General features: G+C 35.7%; 1 protein-coding gene across 1 annotated transcript in view; it reads left to right on the top strand.

Moving 5' to 3' along the window:
* Positions 1-20,175, top strand: part of LOC130681265 (bromodomain adjacent to zinc finger domain protein 2B-like) — a 93,314-nt gene that overhangs the window by 17,193 nt on the left and 55,946 nt on the right. Inside the window, exons 4-7 of the mRNA XM_057493902.1 lie at positions 4,142-4,234; positions 4,349-4,410; positions 7,616-7,681; positions 16,475-16,531. Of these exons, the coding sequence (XP_057349885.1) occupies positions 4,142-4,234; positions 4,349-4,410; positions 7,616-7,681; positions 16,475-16,531 (278 nt within the window). The remainder of the gene's footprint in view (positions 1-4,141; positions 4,235-4,348; positions 4,411-7,615; positions 7,682-16,474; positions 16,532-20,175) is intronic.

Genomic DNA, 20,175 nt, shown 5'->3' on the forward strand with positions numbered 1-20,175 from the left:
ACGTGCTCAAAGTAACCTCAAATGTGTTCATGATTCAAAATTATCATGAATTATCAACATGAAGTTCCCATGCTGTGTCTCACACAGAGAATGCTGACTAAAATAAAATAGTTCTGCTATGAAGTTTGAATTAACTAGTTACAAGTGTGAAGCCTCTTGAGGCTGTCTCGATATCTATCAATGTGTTCATGTCTTATATTCATAAGCATATATATATAAATGTATATCAATACATGCTTGTATCATAAACATAATATCCATAAGGGTTTAATAATAAAAACTGACTTAAAAGACTGACAGGATTTTACTACTTCTCATAGTTTTTTTTTTCGGAAGGGAAAGCTTGACTGACTTCTATTTATTGTATACACCAGTATAATACTGACTTCTCTGTAGCTCTGTTGTTTTCATTATAAAACAAGTATGCATGATGAAAGCTCATAGAGCATAATGCTTTAAAATAAGACATTGACTCTCACTGACTTTAAAATAAAAGACACTCACAAGTTGGATCATAATTAACAGGTTTTTGGTAGTCTACCTAGAAGTGTGTACATACACTCACAGACACACATTGAAGCACATACTTATGTGTACACGTACATACGTGATGTTCATATATGTATATGTTCTTTTTGATTTCTAAAATAAATGAACTTACTGGTGTATATACCATTCAGCTTTGTTTTTCTGCACTTAATTTTTCTTGAGCATCTTTCTATACAGCACTTAAAAATCAACCTTACCCTTCCAGTGGCTGAATAGTAGGTGAGGCAAAGTATGGCTCTACCATACTTCACTTACTCCGTCTCCTTCGATGAGCGTTGCAGCTATTTCCTGATCTTTGCTATCGCAAACAATGCTGCAATAAAAACATTACACATATCTTCATTCTTTGACGGGTATGGCTATCCACAGTATAAAATTTTAGAGATAGAATCTCTACTCCAAGGGTATGTGCATTTTCAATTTTGGTAGAAAGCAGGCAAATATTGTCTCCAAAGAGGTTGTTCCAATTCATACTTCCACCAGTGGCATATAAGTTAACTGCCTGGCCTGTAACTTAATGTCCTGTAAGTTTTTGTCTCCTTTGGTACGTTAATTTAGTACTTTATGTGTTATTTCATTGGGTTACTATTAAGACTTTAATCTCTCCTAAATAGTTAGTCGAGGAGGTTTAAAAAATGTTAATATATGAAGATATATACATACATGATGAATTTTTAAAATTAGTATTGTCAATAAACCACTGACTTTTCTGAAGAATGTATAATAGTGGGAAGTGTTCATTTTTTACATAAAATAGGAAAGCTTGAAATTAACTGATAACCAAAGCAAGGGATTTTCACGCCTGTTTTGCATGTCTATCACAAGTACCATTCATACTTAGTATTCAAAATGGCAACTTCAAATTTGCAAAATTAACTAATTTTATTTTAAGAAAATAGAAGGTAATCACTCAACTTTTGCCCAGTGTTTTCTCCCGTTTTAGATTTCAAATTGGTCTGTATTCTATGACGTAGCTCTCCCTTCTATTTTATTGCATTTTGTAAGTTATGTTACCTTTGACCTATGTACATGTTTTTTCTCAACATGTATATAAATATTAAATAGTTAATGTAAGTAAATGTTATTAATATTTACAAGTATATTTGGTATAATATGCATGTTCTTTCTTGGGAAGGAAAGAAAGTAGAAATGAGTCACCTTGTGACCCCTTTTATTCTGAAAGACTTCTACATTAACGCTTTGGGGTGTTGTCAGAGGAGATTCTAGAAGTTACTGTCATATTTTATTATCCTAGTTGGACTCATCTAGGCTTGTAAAGCGACTTAATTTGAAGGAAGGTTTAGAACAATAAAATAAATGTGGATTTTGAATGTGAAATGAGAGCCCTCTATCTTCTCAGAATAGAGATAAGAATCTGACAGTTTGCATATAAAAAAGACTTTCAAACTATATAAACAAATTAGCTTGTTAATTGGCCAATACTGTTAATATCTCAAATGCTCTAATATATCTACTAATATACCACTCAATTTTATTGATCATAGAATCTGAAATGCCATTGCTGTACAATGATTCATTGTTTTAAGATAGGCCACTGCAGAAGGAAAGTGCTGCCAATTGTTAGATACATTCTGGTTTAGACAAGTTTAAACACTTTATTTGAAAAGTAAACTTTTCTTTTTGATATCTAAGAAAGTAATTTCCTAAAGCATAAAAGATACTTGTCAAGTTACCATTTCAAAAGTTAGTCATCACAGATAATATATTCAACAGTCATAAACCAAATAAATGAGATGCTGCTAGTAGCTTATTCCTCAGAGCCTGGGTGAAGTTTCTGTGCCTCTTAACTTCTCGTACTTCCTCCGTAGTGTGCCTGATTCTTTAACCTATTTTTCCCATCTTCTCTAACTGCTCATAATAAAAAATTTTAAGCTATATGAATTTTTAATGACTTACCAAAATTATGTCTTCCTTGCTCAAGTGAAAAGATAGCGAGTTGAACTTTTTAGTGTTTTTCTGTCCCAAGGGTTTAAAAATAAAAGTTAACTGTGCACTTGTGTAGAGTTTGAAATTGCTGATAAATTCACACAGAAATACATACCATATACATTACAGAGTTTCTCAGCTGTCGCAGAACACTATGGTTAAGTCCTTTTTAAAATCTCAAGGCATTTAAATTTTCTTAAAGGTTCATAGGACTAGTAGCATATATAGACCTGGAGTCAGAAAGACATGGGTTTATATCTTGGCTCTGCAATTTAACCTCTATGAGCCTTAGTTATTTCATTTGTAACCTGTGTGTAATGTTGCATATCCTGTAAGGTTGTTATGAAGATTAAACAAGATCATGTACATTTAATATGGCAGGTCAATAAATGATTATTAGTAGAGTTCAAGTGATTTGGGTTCTATTCGAGCATATTCATTACTAGTGAGAATATAATATATAGGTTTCTTAAAACTCTTCATCTGCTACAAAATTTAAAGCAATATCTAATGTTAAGTATTCTAGAGTGATTTTGTAAATGATGTTATGATAGACCACTTTTATAGTTAGAAGTATTCTGACCAAGTTTGCCAGCAGAAGAAAGCATGACATTACAAGCTTTCTGTATCAGCCACCTATTGCCACAGTAATGCTGGGAAACAAGCACCCGCAAAACTCAGTGGTGAACAATGCCACGTGGTAATCGGTCAGGCTGATAGAGTCCACCGCAGGTAAGGTAGGCAGCTCTACTGATCTTACCTGGCTTTGTTCACGTGTGTGGAGTCAGCTGACTCCCTGTGTTCCAGCCTCTGGCAGCGTAGCCTTAACATGTCCTGATGATAAAGGTCAAGACAGAAGAGTGAAACTACACTTGTACAAGTACACAGTACACTCTGAAACATGCACTTGCAGTTACAACTGCTAACATCCTGGTGTCCAAAGATCACGTGTCTGAAGTTAGTATCAAGGGACAAGAAAGTAGATTTCACTTCTTGATGAAAGGAACTGCAAAGTCCCATTTGCAAGTAACATGGATAAAGGGAGGAATGAGGAATTGGGGCCACTAAGTATGTAGATCTCTCCCAGTTTCATACATTTGTCCTTGAAAATAATGAGAACTAGATTGTCCTTAAACCGTGTTGATATTCTGTATTATTTTTATTTAGATTTAGTCCCTCTGTTTCATTAATGCAATTATCACTGGATTCAGAAACTACCATTTATATAGCTGAGTGAAATACCATGTTTGGAGGGGGGCTTTGTATTCTATTTTGAGTTCTTTTGCTTTATTGTTATTTTTAAGACTAAAGCTAAATCATTCTTTTTCCATATTAGCAGCTAGTTTCCTCCTAAACAGGGATTATGTGAAATGTGAAAAAAAATGTACTTAAATTAGCTTCTGTGATGAGGATTAAGAGAAGCATCATTTTTGTGTGCTTCTGTGTATGGGGCTGTATGTGATGAAAAAGTTGGGCAATTTCTAAAGGAAGCGTGGTATTTTCTGCCACACCATTTTTCTACCTGGTATCTAAAAAATTTTCTTAAAAAGTATGTCCTTTACATGATGCCATTCACATAGATAATTGTTTTTAGGTTAACAGGTAAAGTTGTTAAAAGTATTCCTTGAAATTTTGTGTTTTTCAGAAAAAGCCCAACAAGCAGCACAAATAAAGCTTTTGAGAAAACTCCAAAAGCAGGAACAGGCTCACATTGCCAAAGAAGCTAAAAAACAACAAGGTGAGTGAGTTAAACGAAAACATAAACTTGAAGAGTGAGTACTGGGAGTTCACAGGAGGCTTCACTTCTTTGTTCCTTTTCTGACGATACCTGTGTTTTGGCTTTTCATCATAGCAATAATGGCTGCTGAGGAGAAGCGACAGCAAAAAGAGCAGATAAAGATTATGAAACAACAGGTATGTTCATGCACTCAACCGGTTTTATAACATAGGTGGTACTTTGGGAGTCGATTTACTTATGTATATATGTACATTATTCTTATTTTGATTTCTGAAATAACTTTCATACTTGTTATATATCTTATTTAGACAGTTATCATCTTCCTTTATTTAAAATTCACCTCAATTTTAAACCAAGTCTCTAAAGAAATGATACCAAACAATACAATTATGTAAGTACTTTTAGTATCCTGATAGCCTGAATATAAATTAACATCTTGAACAACTTTGAAGATTTGGTCCCATTGCTTCTGAATGTTTAAAAATTATCCCCGAAAATGAGAAAGCATTATTTTCGCATATCCAGTGTTTTATCCAGTGCTCTCCTCTGTGTAGTTTTTAAAATTAAGTATAAGGTAGGTGAAATAATTTTTTAACTCTTACACATAAAGCCTACATGGCAATATACTGAACTTCCTTTAAGATGGGAATGTGTAAACTACTCTCCTATCTCCACATACTCATCGAACTATTAAAGCAAAAAGGAAATGGGGGGAAGTACTATTCTTTAAAAAATTTTAAACTGCAAGTAGTTATTTCTGAGTCAGTTGTTATATAGACAAGCTGCTAAATAATGGCTTGGTTTGTTTTTGATGTGGTTATCTCTAATAATGGAATGAATACATTTACTTAAATACTTTCAGTATTGACTAAAGCAGTATGATTAGAGTTGATGTAGAATTGAGATAGAGAATTTAGAATTTGTAGTCATGCATGTAGGTAATTTGTAGAGTTAAATATCGGCTCTCCTACTTAATAATTTATGACCATAGATGAATTAGTTAACCTCTCAGCCTTGATTTCCTCCACTGCAAAAGAAAAACAATTGTATTATGTGAAAATTGAATGAATGTAAAGTGCCTACCACAGTGACTGGCACAAAGCAAATGCTTGCTTTCTAAAAGATAGACATAAAACATCAAAATGTTTGGTCTACTCCCTAACTGTAATTTAATGTAAACTTGAATTGTTTTCTTAGTTTGTTAATTGTAACTGCTAAAGGCACTGTAAGGTTGACTTTAAAATATATAGTGTGATGAATATATTTATTAAAATACTGTAAATATTTACTGCCTACTAGAGTATATGTGAAAATAAGTTCCTTTGAAGCTGAAATACTGTTGTTTCTGTTACAGTTTTTAATAGTTTATCCTATTTCCTAATGGCTTGAGACCAGTTGTATGCCATTAGCATTTCAAATTAGGCTTTGTGTGACCTAAGCCTACATAGTGTGCTACTCATCAAAAAAAAAAAAATTGATTTTCCAACGTTCCAGGAGCAGTAATACAAGTGACCTGCTATTAGACATTGATCAAGATGCTTCTCTGAGACTAGTCTTAGATTACCATCTGACTTATTCCTAATTGCCAGCAAAGTAAATTAAAGTCGTGCAGAGTCTATTTTAAAGTTTGCAGTAGATCTAGAATAAAATAATTAAAATAATAGCATGTGTTTCTCATCCTCGAGATTATTTTTTCCACCTAGTGGGCCAAAAATACCAGCCGACAGTCCTCAAGGCAGTTTTCCGGAAGTATCAGGAGGCATTGTTATGAAGCAGGAGCAGAGGCAGTGGGAACTGACCAGGGCTCTGCACTCACTGTGTGACTATAGGCAAAATATTTATTTTGTACGAGCTTCAATTTTCTCTTAGGTGAAAAGAAGATAATTTCAACTCCTGTATTGTTATTTTTTTAAATGATCAATTAGCTACTTTATATAAAATGCCCAGTTCATTGGATGGATACTCAGTATTACAAGGTGAACACATATCGTAATAATTTATAGATAATGTTTATTTCTGATATTCCAAATGAAAGTACTGCCAATGTACATCTATATAAATCACTCAGACTAAAACAAAGCTCTACACTGGGTGAGTTCAGTCCAAGGTTCTATACCTATTTCTGTGCTTAAGAGAATAATGAATGACTTTTGTTGACTTGATTAAAGATTAAATTCAGAGTATACTTTTGTCTAAAGTTCTAATCTAAATAAATATTTCAAATGTGGATCAAGTGCAACCTTCTCTAAGACTTGGAAATAAAAGATACACTTGTATGTTTATTTTTGGTGAGCTTATGATATTCAAAATCTAGGATCGCAATCAGCACAATCATAGAATGTGATCAGTCTTCTAAAATCACAACAGAAATTCCAGAAATCTCATTATCCTGCGCTGGATCCCTGCAGGGAATTAATAACATCACTGCAAAGAAAGAAATTTAAATGTATTAAAGTATAGTTTCAAAAGGTACAACTAGCATCTCGAAATGGGGGTGGGTATGGTAATATACAGTAGTATAAAATGTGTTGGTTCTGAAAATCCTAGGACAGCTGCAATTTACAAGTAGGGCAATTTAGGTGTATTTTTTTAAAACTGTAACCTCGTCAGTGCCAATTTGTGACTTTCAAAGGGGTTTAAGAATGTAAAATTGTTAACGATGTGCTTACAGCATATGCAATGGTTTTTTAAAATGAAAATGTAACATCAAAATTTAGATTGCTGAATTCAAACAATAACTAGTACATTACATTTAACTAACTTGAGCACCACTTATAAGTTATTACAAATTATTTCTGTATTTGGCTTACTGTAGTTATTGAAAGTAATGTCATTTATCATGTTACAGCAGTTGTTGGTACTTCGTACAATCACGATGTTCTGTGCACTTCTTTAAGCATTTTTAATTTATTTGTGACACTGAGAAAAAGAGCAAGTGCCTCCCCTATTTTATGCAAGAGTGGTTCTATTTGTTCAAGTTCATGCAATGAGTGACAGTAACTCAGGACTATCCTTAGGTGTCCTGATTTCCTGATAGACTGTTTTATCCTACTTGTCTGTCCAATATTTATTTCCGAATGAGAATTACTTATACTTGCAAATAATTGTAAAGTCTGGAGTTTAACCAGCTTGGTTTATGTTGTTTCTATATTCTTATTTAGCATTTGTATTTTAAAATTGTTTTGAGACATTTTATAAAGTCATACCAATTTAAGACAGGTGGCATGTATATAAAGTTAAAGTAAATAATTAAAATTTATATCGAGCATGGGCAACCTTTGGTAAATCTGCACTTACATCTTTCATTACTTGATTCCACTTAAATACCTTCCACCTAGATATTTAGTTTATTATCTAAAAATGTCATAATTTTTCCTATAGGAAAGAATTAAGAGAATACAACAAATCAGAATGGAAAAAGAACTTCGAGCCCAGCAAATTCTAGAGGTAGAATTCATAAATTTAATATGATTAAAGTAATATAGTCATGTATTTTAAAGTGTGAAAAATGAAAATTTTATCAGTCTGTTCTCTCACTCTTACAAACTTACATGTCCATCACAAATTATCTTTAGACATAATGCGTAGAGTAAGGACCTCTCTGAACCTTACTTAGCAAGTTTATCTAATCCTAACAGTAAAAATCCAGGAAATAAGTAAAGGAAAAAAAAGAAAGGGGAAACCTCTCAATGGCCAATATAGTCATAAAGATCATACGCTAAAACTCATGGTCTTTACTTTTCAAAACGTCATTAAGTCTTGTAGTTAGATACCTGCTTTTCATTTAGAAATAAAACATGACAAAAGTAAAAGTAAGTGTTTAATGTGGAAATATTTTAACCAGGTTTGTTTTCTGAGTTCGGACAGAACTGGGCTGACAGAATAGGGCTCAAGGACATGCTGGCAACAGCAAAAGGAAAAGCTAAAAGACAGCAAGGGAAAATAGGATAAATAGAAACTCCAAAGCCTAGCAACAGTCTGTAATCTGGTAGTAAATTAGGAAGGAATTTTCAACACCTTAGTGGCCCAAAGGCATTTCTGTTATCAAACTGTGTAGTAGGGTAACTGATGTCAAGAATAACTGCCCAAGTCCTCAAGAAAAAGCCAAATTATGTTAAGTGTACTGTGTCTAAGCTGTACATCTACATGTCTCAAAATTATCCAAAGTATTTTTGTCCAAAATAAGCTTTTTAATGTTGAAAAGTATTATATCCCAAACCCTTAGCTGTTCGGGAAACTGTTGCCGTAAAAATTGGCTTATTCCCTGATCAAGGCGGTTAGCTGAGGTTTTCACAGTTACAGGTTTTTTCCTTCTAAAAACATGTACACATATTCCCTTACCCATTTCAAATTAATTTTAAAACCCTCCAAATTGAAAATATTAAATTACATTGGCAATTACTACTGGATAATTATGAAGCTACTAGTTAATGACTTGAAGATCATAAAGCTCAAATTTGATAGCATGAGCTTGATATTCAGGATGTGCTTCATTAAAGGTTATGTTTCTATTAGGGAAAAATACCTTGAATTTAACCACACTAGGTTAAATCGGCTTTAATGTTTCATTTAAGTTATTTAAGTAATGGACTTATCTCAAATTTTAAGTATTATAAAAGAAACTTCAAATAAAGTAGACACGTGCATTTTTAAATGTTCCTGATTTGTCCTTTAACCTTTATTGTTAAAATCTATCCCGTTTTTCAAAACTTTCTACACTGATGATGTTTTACTTTAAAAAATCAGAGAACAAGCAACAAATGACATAACATCACTTTTCTGTGATTAAGTTTTAAGGTAAAATAACACTCAAATTATTTCAGTATTTTTACAGAGTTTGAAGAAGAAAGCCTGACATACTGTTACGATTTAAGAATTTTTTTGTATATCTTAAGTGTATTCTATACCTTAGAAATGAAATTAGTACGTTAAATGTAACAAACTGAGGGGAAATCTGTAATTGTCTACATACATGTTACATACTGTTTTGAACCTTGCGAGGCATGGAGCCCCATTTTCAAGTGTAAGGTCATATTCAGTTTGTGGTGGTGCTGTTGCATGACTTTGAGACCTATTTTATATGCACAGGCTAAGAGGATAAAGAAGGAAGAAGCTGCAAAAGCCAAAGTTTTGGAGGCTGAGAAACGAAAACAGGTAAATGTAGAGGACAGTCAGAGTTCTTACTTTTTTCTATTTATTTTGTTATCCTTAATCCACAATGACATGAAGAACATTATGTTTACTAGGCTCCCTCCTTCACCAAGTCCCCCCCACAAAACCCTTTCCAGTCACTGTCTATCAGCATAGTAAGATGTTGTAGAATCACCACTTGTCTTCCCTGCACTGCACAGCCCTCCCCGGGCCCCCACCCCACATTATACATGCTAATCGTAAGGCCCTCTTTATTTTTCCCCTGCCCTTATCCCTCCCTTTTCATCCATCCTTCCCAGTTACTTTCCCTTTGGTAACTGTGAGTCCATTCTTGGGTTCTGTGATTGTGCTGCTGTTTTGTTCCTTCAATTTTTCTTTGTTCTTATACTCCACATATGAGTGAAGTCATTTGGGACTTGTCTTTCTCCGCCTGGTTTATTTCACTGAGCATAATACCCTCTAGATCCATCCATATTGTTGCAAATGGTAGGATTTGTTTTGTTCTTATGGCTGAAGAATACTCCACTGTGTATATGTACCACCTCTTCTTTATCCATTCATCTACTGATGGACGTTTAGGTTGCTTTCATTTCTTGGCTATTGTAAATAGTGCTGTGATGAAGATAGGGGTGGATGTGTCTTTTTCAAACTGGGCTGCTGCATTCTTAGGGTAAATTCCTAGAAGTGGAATTCCTGGGTCAAATGGTATGTCTATTTTGAGGTTTATGAAGAACTTCCATACTCCATTCCACAATGGCTGAACTAATTTACATTCCCACCAGCAGTGTAGGAGGCTTCCCCTCTCTCTCCAACCTCCCTAACTTTTGTTGTTTGTCTTTTGGATGGTGGCGATCCTTACTGGGTGAGGTGATATCTCGTTGTGCTTTTAATTTGCATTTCTCTGATGACAAGCGATGTGGAACATCTTTTCGTATGTCTGTTCGCCAACTGAATTTCTTCTTTGGAGAACTGTCTGTTCAGCTCCTCTACTAATTTTTTAATTGGATAATTCACTTTTTATTTGTTGAGGTGCGTGAGCTCTTTATATATTTTGGATGTCAACCCTTTATCGGATCTGTCATTTATGAATATATTCTCCCATACTGCAGGGTACCTTTCTGTTCTAATGATGGCGTCCTTTGATGTACAGAGGCTTTTCAGCTTGATATAGTCCCACTTGTTCATTTTTGCCTTTGTTTCCCTTGCCCGGGGAGATACGTGCATGAAGAAGTTGCTCATGTTTTTGTCCAAGAAACTTTTGCCCATGTTTTCTTTAAAGAGTTTTATGGTTTCATGACTTACAATCAGATCTTTGATCCATTCTGAGATTTCTTATTTTTATGGGGTTAGACAATAATCTGGTTTCATTCCCTTACATGTAGTTGTCCAGTTTTTGAATACTGTGGCTTTGTAGTAGAGCTTGAAGTTGGGGAGTGAGATTCCCCCCCCCCCCCCACTTTATTCTCCCTTCTCAGGATTGCTTTGGCTATTCGGGGTCTTTGGTGTTTCCATATGAATTGTTGAACTCTTTGTTCCAGTTCGTTGAACAATGTTGTTGGTAATTTGGTAGGGATTGCATCAAACCTGCATATTGGTGTGGGCATATTGGAGGTTTTTTTGTACAGTATCATGTCATTTGCGAATAGTGACAGTTTAACCTCTTCTTTACCAGTTTGGTTTCCTTGTATTTCTTTGTTTTGTCTAATTCCCGTGCCTAGGACCTCCAGTATTATGTTGAATAACAGTGGGGAGAATGGGGATCCCTGTCTTGTTCCCGCTCTCAGAGGAAAAGCTTTCAGCTTCTCACTATTATGTATGATGTTGGCTGTGGGCTTATCATATGTTGCCTTTATTATGTTGAGGTGTTTGCCCTCCATACCCATTTTGTTGAGAGTTCTTGTCATGTATGGATGTTGAATTTTGTCGAATGCTTTTTCAGAATCTATGGAGATGGTCATGTGGTGTTGGTCCTTTTTATTTATGTGGTGGATGATGTTGGTTGGTTTTCGAATGTTGTACCATCCTTGCATCCCTGGGATGAATCCCACTTGGTCATGGTGTATGATCTTTTTGATGTATTTTTGAATTTTGTTTGCTAGTATTTTGTTGAGTATTTTTGCATCTACGTTCATCAGAGATATTTGTCTGTAATATTCTTTCTTGGTGGGGTCTTTGCCTGGTTTTGATATTAGGGTGATGTTGGCTTCATAGAATGAGTTTGGGAGTATTGCCTCCTCTTCTATTTTTTGGAAAACTTTAAGGAGAATGGGTATTATTTCTTCTCTGTATGTCTGATGAAATTCTGAAGTAAATCCATCTGGCCCGGGGTTTTTGTTCCTGGGAAGATTTTTGATTACCGCTTCAATTTCTTTGCTTTTAATTGGTTTGTTTAGATTTTGTGTTTCTTCCTTGGTCAGTCTTGGAAGGTTGTATTTTTCTAAGAAGTCCATTTCTTCTAGGATTTCCAGCTTATTAGCATACAGGTTTTCATAGTATTCTCTAACAATTCTTTGTATTTCTATGGGGTTCATCGTGATTTTTCCTTTCTCGTTTCTGATTCTGTTGGTGTGTGTTGATTCTCTTTTTCTCTTGATAAGTCTGGCTGGAGGCTTGTCTATTTTGTTTATTTTCTGAAAGAACCATCTCTTGGTTTCATTGATTTTTTTTTTTTCTATATATTGTTCTGAATTTTATTTATTTCTTCGTTGATCTTTATTATGTCCCTCCTTCTGCTGACTTTAGGCCTCATTCGTTCTTCTTTTTCCAATTTCGATAATTGTGACATTTGACTGTTCATTTGGGATTTTTCTTCCTTCTTTAAATATGGTGGATTGCTATATACTTTCTCTTAAGACTGCTTTTGCTGCATCCCACAGAACTTGGGGCATTGTGTTATTGTCATTTGTTTCCATATATTCCTTCATCTGTATTTTAATCTGGTTGTTGATCCATTGATTATTTAGGAGCACGTTGCTAAGCCTCCATGTGTTTGTGGGGCTTTTTTGCTTTCTTTGTACAATTTAGTTCTAGTTTTATTCCTTTGCGGTCTGAAAAGTTGGTTGGTAGAATTTCAATTTTTTTGAATTTACTGAGGCTCTTCTTGTGGCCTAGTATTTCGTCTATTCTGGAGAATGTTCCATGTGCACTTGAGAAGAATGTGTATCGTGTTGCTTTTGGATATAGAGTTCTATAGATGTCTATTTGGTCCATCTGTTCTAGTTTGTTGTTCAGCGCCTCTGTATGCTTAGTTATTTTCTGTCTGGGAGATCTATCCTTTGGAGTGTGTGGTGTATTTAAGTCTCCCAAAAGGAATGCTTTGCATTCTATATGCTCCTTTTAGTTCTGTTGGTATTTGTTTCACATATGGTGGTGCTCCTGTGTTGGGTGCATAAATATTTTTAATGGTTATATCCTCTTGTTGCAGTGACCACTTTATCATTACGTAATGCTCTTCTTTATCTATTGTGACTTTCTTTATTTTTAAGTCTATTTTGTCTGCTTGTAGTACTGCAACTCCTGCTTTTTTCTCCCTGTTGTTTGCGTGGAATATCATTTTCCATCCCTTGACTTTTAGTCTCTGTATGTGTTTCGGTTTGAGGTGGGTCTCTTGTAAGCAGCAAATAGATGGGTCTTGCTTTTTTATCCATTGTATTACTCTGTGTCTTTTGATTGTTGCATTCAGTTTATTTACATTTACGGTGATTATTGAAAGATATGTACTTATTGCCATTGTAGGCTTTAGATTTGTAGTTACCAAAGGTTCAAGGTTTGCTTCTTTAGTATCTTACTGCCTAACTTCACTTGCTTATTGAGCAGTTACAGACACTGTGTGGTAATTCTTTATTTCTCTCCTTTCTTATTCCTGCTCCTCCATTCTTTATATTTTGCGTGTTTTATTCTGTGCTCTTTGTGTTTCCTTTAACTGCTTTTGTGTGTAGTTTATATTATTTTTTGCCTTTAGTTAGTATTTGGTTGGTCTGCTTTCTCTGCTGTGATTTTATTTTCTCTGGTGACATCTGTTTAGCCTTAGGCATGCTCCTATCTAGAGCTGCCCCTGTACATTACCCTGTAAAGGTGGTTTGTGGGAGGTAAATTCCCTCAACTTTTGCTTGTCTGGGAATTGTTTACTCCCTCCTTCATATTTAAATAATAATCGTGCTGGATAGAGTATTCTTGGTTCAAGGCCCTTGTGTTTGGTTGCATTAAATATATCATGCCATTCTGTTCTGGCCTGTAAGGTTTCTGCTGAGAAGTCTGATGATATCCTGATGGGTTTTCCTTTGTAGGTGACCTTTTTCCTCTCTCTAGCTCTCTTTAAGACTCTGTCCTAGTCCTTGATGTTTGCCATTTTAATTATTATGTGTCTTGGTGTTGTCCTCTTTGGAATTCTGTGTGCTTCCGTGGTCTGAGCAACTATTTCCTCCCCCATTTTGGAGAAGTTTTCAGCAATTGTTTCTTGTAGGACACTTTCTGTCCCTTTTTCTCTCTCTTCCTCTTCTGGTACCCCTATAATCTGAAGATTGTTCCGTTTGGCCACGCCACACAGTTCTCTTAATATTCTTTCATTCTTGGACCTCCTTTTATCTCTCTCTGCGTCAGCTTCTCTGCGTTCCTGTTCTCTGATTTCTATTCCATCAAAGGCCTCTTGCACCTCATCCAGTCTGCTCGTAAGTCCTTCCAGAGATTGTTTTATTTCTGTAATCTCCCTCCAGACTTCATCCCTTACCTCTTGCATATTTCTCCGAAGATCCGTCAGCATGGTTATGACCTTTATTTTGAATTATTTTTCAGGGAGATTGTTTAGGTCTATCTCCCCAGGTTCCTTCTGAGGGGTGGATGTCTGGGTTAGTCTGGTCTGTATCAAATTCTTCTGTCTTTTCATGTCAATGGAAATAGTTGTGGGGAGCTGGCATGTATGTCGGCTGGGTGAAGGTCCCTTCTTGCTGGTTTGTGGCCTTCCTCTCCTGGGTAAACGGCGACCCCTAGCGGCTTGTGCTGTTCAGCTGTGCGCAGACAGGGTTTCTTATTCTTGCCCGGCGGTTGTGGAGGAAGCTCTGCTCTGCTGCCGTGGGAGTGGCCGGCCTCAGGCTACTGTTCTGCTATGGCGGAGCCACGTCGGAGGGGAAATGGGAGGGAGGCTACTTATCACCGTGAGGGGCCTCCGAGTAGCGCTACCACCCAGGGGGTTCGGGTGCCCGGAGTTCCCCAGAATTCCCAGTTACTGGGCTGATTGCTCCGGGGCAGTTCTGTCCACCTGTGAGGCTACTGTCCCTTGAATACTTTCAAAAAGCACTCACTTTTCTTTGTCCCAGCGGCTCTGGCTGTGGGGACAGCTCTCAGGTTTTACTTTCCCGTTTCTCTAGTATCCAGCTCACCACACGCTGTGTGTCTGTGCTCCTGGTGCGGATGTCTGGGGCTGGGTATTTAGCAGTCCTGGGCTCCCTCTCCCTCCCCGCTCTGACTCCTCTCCTCCCGCCTGGAGTTGAAGTGTGGGGCACTCGTGTTCTGCCGGGCTGTGGCTTCCATCTTTCCCCCTACGGAGGTGCTGGGTTCTCGCAGTTGTGGATGTAGCATGGTCGTTGTCTTGTATCTTCTGGTCTCTCTTTTAGGGATAGTCGTATTTGTTGTATTTTCGAAAATATACGTGGTTTTTGGAGGAGGTTTCCCCGCTCTACTCACACCGCCATCTTGGCTCCTTCCACTGTAATAATTTATAAATAATGCTTATCTGCTATTGCTAATGAAAGCACTACCAAGTATATATTCGTATATCCATATAAATCACTCAGACTAATAGGAAGCTCTACACTGGGTGAGTAAAGGCCAAGATTCTATACCTATTTCTGTGCTTAAGAGAATAATGAATGCCTTTTGTTGACTTGATTAAAGATTAAATTCAGAGTATACTTAGGTCTGAAGTTCTAATCTAAATAAATATTTCAAATGTGTATCCAGTTCAACCTTCTCTAACACTTGTAAATAAAACAAAAGATACACTTGTATGTTTATTTTTGTCAAGCTATAATATTCAAAACCTAGGATCACAATCAGCAAAATCATACAATGTGATCAGTCTTCTAAAATCACAACAGAAATTCCAGAAATCTCATTATCCTGCAGGGGATCAATCACATCAATTGAAAAAAAGAAATAAAAATGTATTAAAGTATAGCTTCAAAAGGTACAACTTGCATTGGAAATAGGAGTTAGTATTGTAATAAACAGTAGTATAAAATGTGTTGGCTCTGAAAGTCCTAGGAAAGCTGCAATTTGCAAGTATGGGTATTTAGGTGTATTCTTTTAAAAGTATCCTCATCAGTGTCAATTTGGGACTTTCAAAGGGATATATGAATTTAAAATTGTTAACTATGTGCTTATAGCATATGGAATGGTTTTTTAAAATGAAAATGTCACATTATCAAAATTTAGATTGCTGAATTCAATCAATAGCTAGTACATGACATTTAGAGAATTTGAGCACCACTTATAATTTATTACAAATTATTTCTGTATTTGGCCTGCTGCATTTATTGAAAGAAATGTCATTTATCATGTTACGGCAATTGTTAATACTTCACGCAATCGTGATGTACTGTGCACTTTTTAAAACTTTTTTAATATAATTGTGACAGTGAGAAAAAGAGCAAGTGCCTCCCCTATTTTATGCAAGAGTAGTTCTATTTGTTCAAGTTCATGCAATGAGTGACAGTAACTCAGGACTATCCTTAGGTGTCCTGGTTTCCTGATAGACTGTTTTATCCTACTTGTCTGTCCAATATTTATTTCCGAATGAGTATTACTTGTACTTGCAAATATTTATAAAGACTTGAGTTTAACCAGCTTGGTTTATGTTGTTTCTATATACTTATTTAGCATTTGTATTTTAAAATTGTTTTGAGACATTTTATAAAGTCATAGCAATTTAAGACAGGTGGCATGTATATAATGTTAAAGTAAATAATTAAAATTTATATCGAGCATGGGCAACCTTTGGTAAATCTGTACTTACATCTTTCATTATTTGATTCCACTTAAATACCTTCCACCTAGATAGTTAATTATCTAAAATTGTCATAATTTTTCCTATAGGAAAGAATTAAGAGAATACAACGAATCAGAATGGAAAAGGAACTTCGAGCCCAGCAAATTCTAGAGGTAGAATTCTTAAATTTGATATGTTTAAAGTAATATAGCCATGTAATTTAAAGTCTGAAAAATGAAAATTTTATTAGTCTTTTCTCTTCTCTCACTCATACAAATTAACATGTCCATCACAAATTATCTGTATACATATTGCTTAGAATAAGGACCTCTCTGAACCATACTTAGCAAGTTTATCTAATCCTAATAGTGAAAATCCACGAAATAAGAAAAAAAAAAGGGGAAACCTCTCAATAGCCAATATAGTCATAATGATCATATGCTAAAACTCATGCTCTTTACTTTTCAAAACTTCATTAAGTCTTATATTTAGATACCTGGTTTTCATTTAGAAATGAAACATGACAAAAGTAGGAGTGTTCAATGTGCCAACAGTTTAACCATCTTTGTTTTCTGAGTTGGGACAGAACTTGGCTGACAGAATAAGGCTCAAGGACATCCTGGCAACAGCAAAAGGAATAGCTAAGACAGCAAGGGAAAATAGGATAAACAGAAACTCCAAACCCTAGCAACAGTCTGTAATCTTGTAGTTAAAATGGAAGCAATTTTCAACACCTTTATGGCCAAAAGGCATTTCTGTTATCAAACTGTGTAGTAGAGTAACTTATGTCAAGAGTAACTGCCCAAGTCCTCAAGAAAAAGTCAAATTATGTTAAGTGTACTGTGTCTAAGCTGTACATGTATATGTCTCAAAATTATTCAAAGTACTTTTGTCCAAAATAAGCTTTTTAATGTTGAAAATTATTATATCCCAAACCCTTAGCTGTTCGGGAAACTGTTGCCGTAAAAATCGGCTTATTCCCTGATCAAGGCGGTTAGCTGAGGTTTTCACAGTTACAGGTCTTATCCTTCTAAAAATATATACACATATTCCCTTACCCATTTCAAATTAATTTTAAAACCCTACAAATTGAAAATATTAAAGTACATTGGCAATTACTACTAGATAATTATGAAGCTACTAGTTAATGACTTGAAGAGTATAAAGCTCAAATTTGATAGCATGAGCTTGATATTCAGGATGTGCTTCATTAAAGGTTATGTTTCTATTATATTAGGGAAAAATACCTTGAATTTAACCACAGTCGATTAAATCGACTTTAACGTTTCATTTAAGTTATTTAAGTAATGTATTTATCTCAGATTTTAAGTATTATAAAAGAAACTTCAAATAAAGTAGACACGTGCATTTTTAAATGTTCCTGATTTGTCCTTTAACCTTTATTGTTAAAATCTATCCCGTTTTTCAAAACTTTCTACACTGATGATGTTTTACTTTAAAAAATCAGAGAACAAGCAACAAATGACATAACATCACTTTTCTGTGATTAAGTTTTAAGGTAAAATAACACTCAAATTATTTCAGTATTTTTACAGAGTTTGAAGAAGAAAGCCTGACATACTGTTACGATTTAAGAATTTTTTTGTATATCTTAAGTGTATTCTATACCTTAGAAATGAAATTAGTACGTTAAATGTAACAAACTGAGGGGAAATCTGTAATTGTCTACATACATGTTACATACTGTTTTGAACCTTGCGAGGCATGGAGCCCCATTTTCAAGTGTAAGGTCATATTCAGTTTGTGGTGGTGCTGTTGCATGACTTTGAGACCTATTTTATATGCACAGGCTAAGAGGATAAAGAAGGAAGAAGCTGCAAAAGCTAAATTTTTGGAGGCTGAGAAACGAAAACAGGTAAATGTTGAGGACAGTCAGAGCTCTTACTTTTTTCTATTTATTTTGTTATCATTCATCCACAATGACATGAAGAACATTATGTTTACTAGGCTCCCTCCTTCACCAAGTCCCCCCCACAAAACCCTTTCCAGTCACTGTCTATCAGCATAGTAAGATGTTGTAGAATCACCACTTGTCTTCCCTGCACTGCACAGCCCTCCCCGGGCCCCCACCCCACATTATACATGCTAATCGTAAGGCCCTCTTTATTTTTCCCCTGCCCTTATCCCTCCCTTTTCATCCATCCTTCCCAGTTACTTTCCCTTTGGTAACTGTGAGTCCATTCTTGGGTTCTGTGATTGTGCTGCTGTTTTGTTCCTTCAATTTTTCTTTGTTCTTATACTCCACATATGAGTGAAGTCATTTGGGACTTGTCTTTCTCCGCCTGGCTTATTTCACTGAGCATAATACCCTCTAGATCCATCCATATTGTTGCAAATGGTAGGATTTGTTTTGTTCTTATGGCTGAATAATACTCCACTGTGTGTATGTACCACCTCTTCTTTATCCATTCATCTACTGATGGACGTTTAGGTTGCTTTCATTTCTTGGCTATTGTAAATAGTGCTGTGATGAAGATAGGGGTGGATGTGTCTTTTTCAAACTGGGCTGCTGCATTCTTAGGGTAAATTCCTAGAAGTGGAATTCCTGGGTCAAATGGTATGTCTATTTTGAGCTTTATGAAGAACATCCATACTCCATTCCACAATGGCTGAACTAATTTACATTCCCACCAGCAGTGTAGGAGGCTTCCCCTCTCTCTCCAACCTCGCTAACATTTGTTGTTTGTCTTTTGGATGGTGGCGATCCTTACTGGGTGAGGTGATATCTCGTTGTGCTTTAATTTGCATTTCTCTGATGACAAGCGATGTGGAACATCTTTTCGTATGTCTGTTCGCCAACTGAATTTCTTCTTTGGAGAACTGTCTGTTCAGCTCCTCTACTAATTTTTTAATTGGATAATTCACTTTTTATTTGTTGAGGTGCGTGAGCTCTTTATATATTTTGGATGTCAACCCTTTATCGGATCTGTCATTTATTAATATATTCTCCCATACTGCAGGGTACCTTTCTGTTCTAATGATGGCGTCCTTTGATGTACAGAGGCTTTTCAGCTTGATATAGTCCCACTTGTTCATTTTTGCCTTTGTTTCCCTTGCCCGGGGAGATACGTGCATGAAGAAGTTGCTCATGTTTATGTCCAAGAAAGTTTTGCCCATGTTTTCTTTAAAGAGTTTTATGGTTTCATGACTTACAATCAGATCTTTGATCCATTCTGAGATTTCTTTTTTTTATGGGGTTAGACAATAATCTGGTTTCATTCCCTTACATGTAGTTGTCCAGTTTTTGAATACTGTGGCTTTGTAGTAGAGCTTGAAGTTGGGGAGTGAGATTCCCCCCCCCCCCCCACTTTATTCTACCTTCTCAGGATTGCTTTGGCTATTCGGGGTCTTTGGTGTTTCCATATGAATTGTTGAACTCTTTGTTCCAGTTCGTTGAACAATGTTGTTGGTAATTTGGTAGGGATTGCATCAAACCTGCATATTGGTGTGGGCATATTAGAGTTTTTTTTGTACAGTATCATGTCATTTGCGAATAGTGACAGTTTAACCTCTTCCTTACCAGTTTGGGTTCCTTGTATTTCTTTGTTTTGTCTAATTCCTGTGCCTAGGACCTCCAGTATTATGTTGAATAACAGTGGGGAGAATGGGGATCCCTGTCTTGTTCCCGCTCTCAGAGGAAAAGCTTTCAGCTTCTCACTGTTATGTATGATGTTGGCTGTGGGCTTATCATATGTTGCCTTTATTATGTTGAGGTATTTGCCCTCCATACCCATTTTGTTGAGAGTTCTTGTCATGAATGGATGTTGAATTTTGTCGAATGCTTTTT

This window comes from Manis pentadactyla, chromosome 16 (genome assembly GCF_030020395.1).
Source record: "Manis pentadactyla isolate mManPen7 chromosome 16, mManPen7.hap1, whole genome shotgun sequence".
NCBI classification, from domain to species: Eukaryota; Metazoa; Chordata; class Mammalia; order Pholidota; family Manidae; genus Manis; species Manis pentadactyla.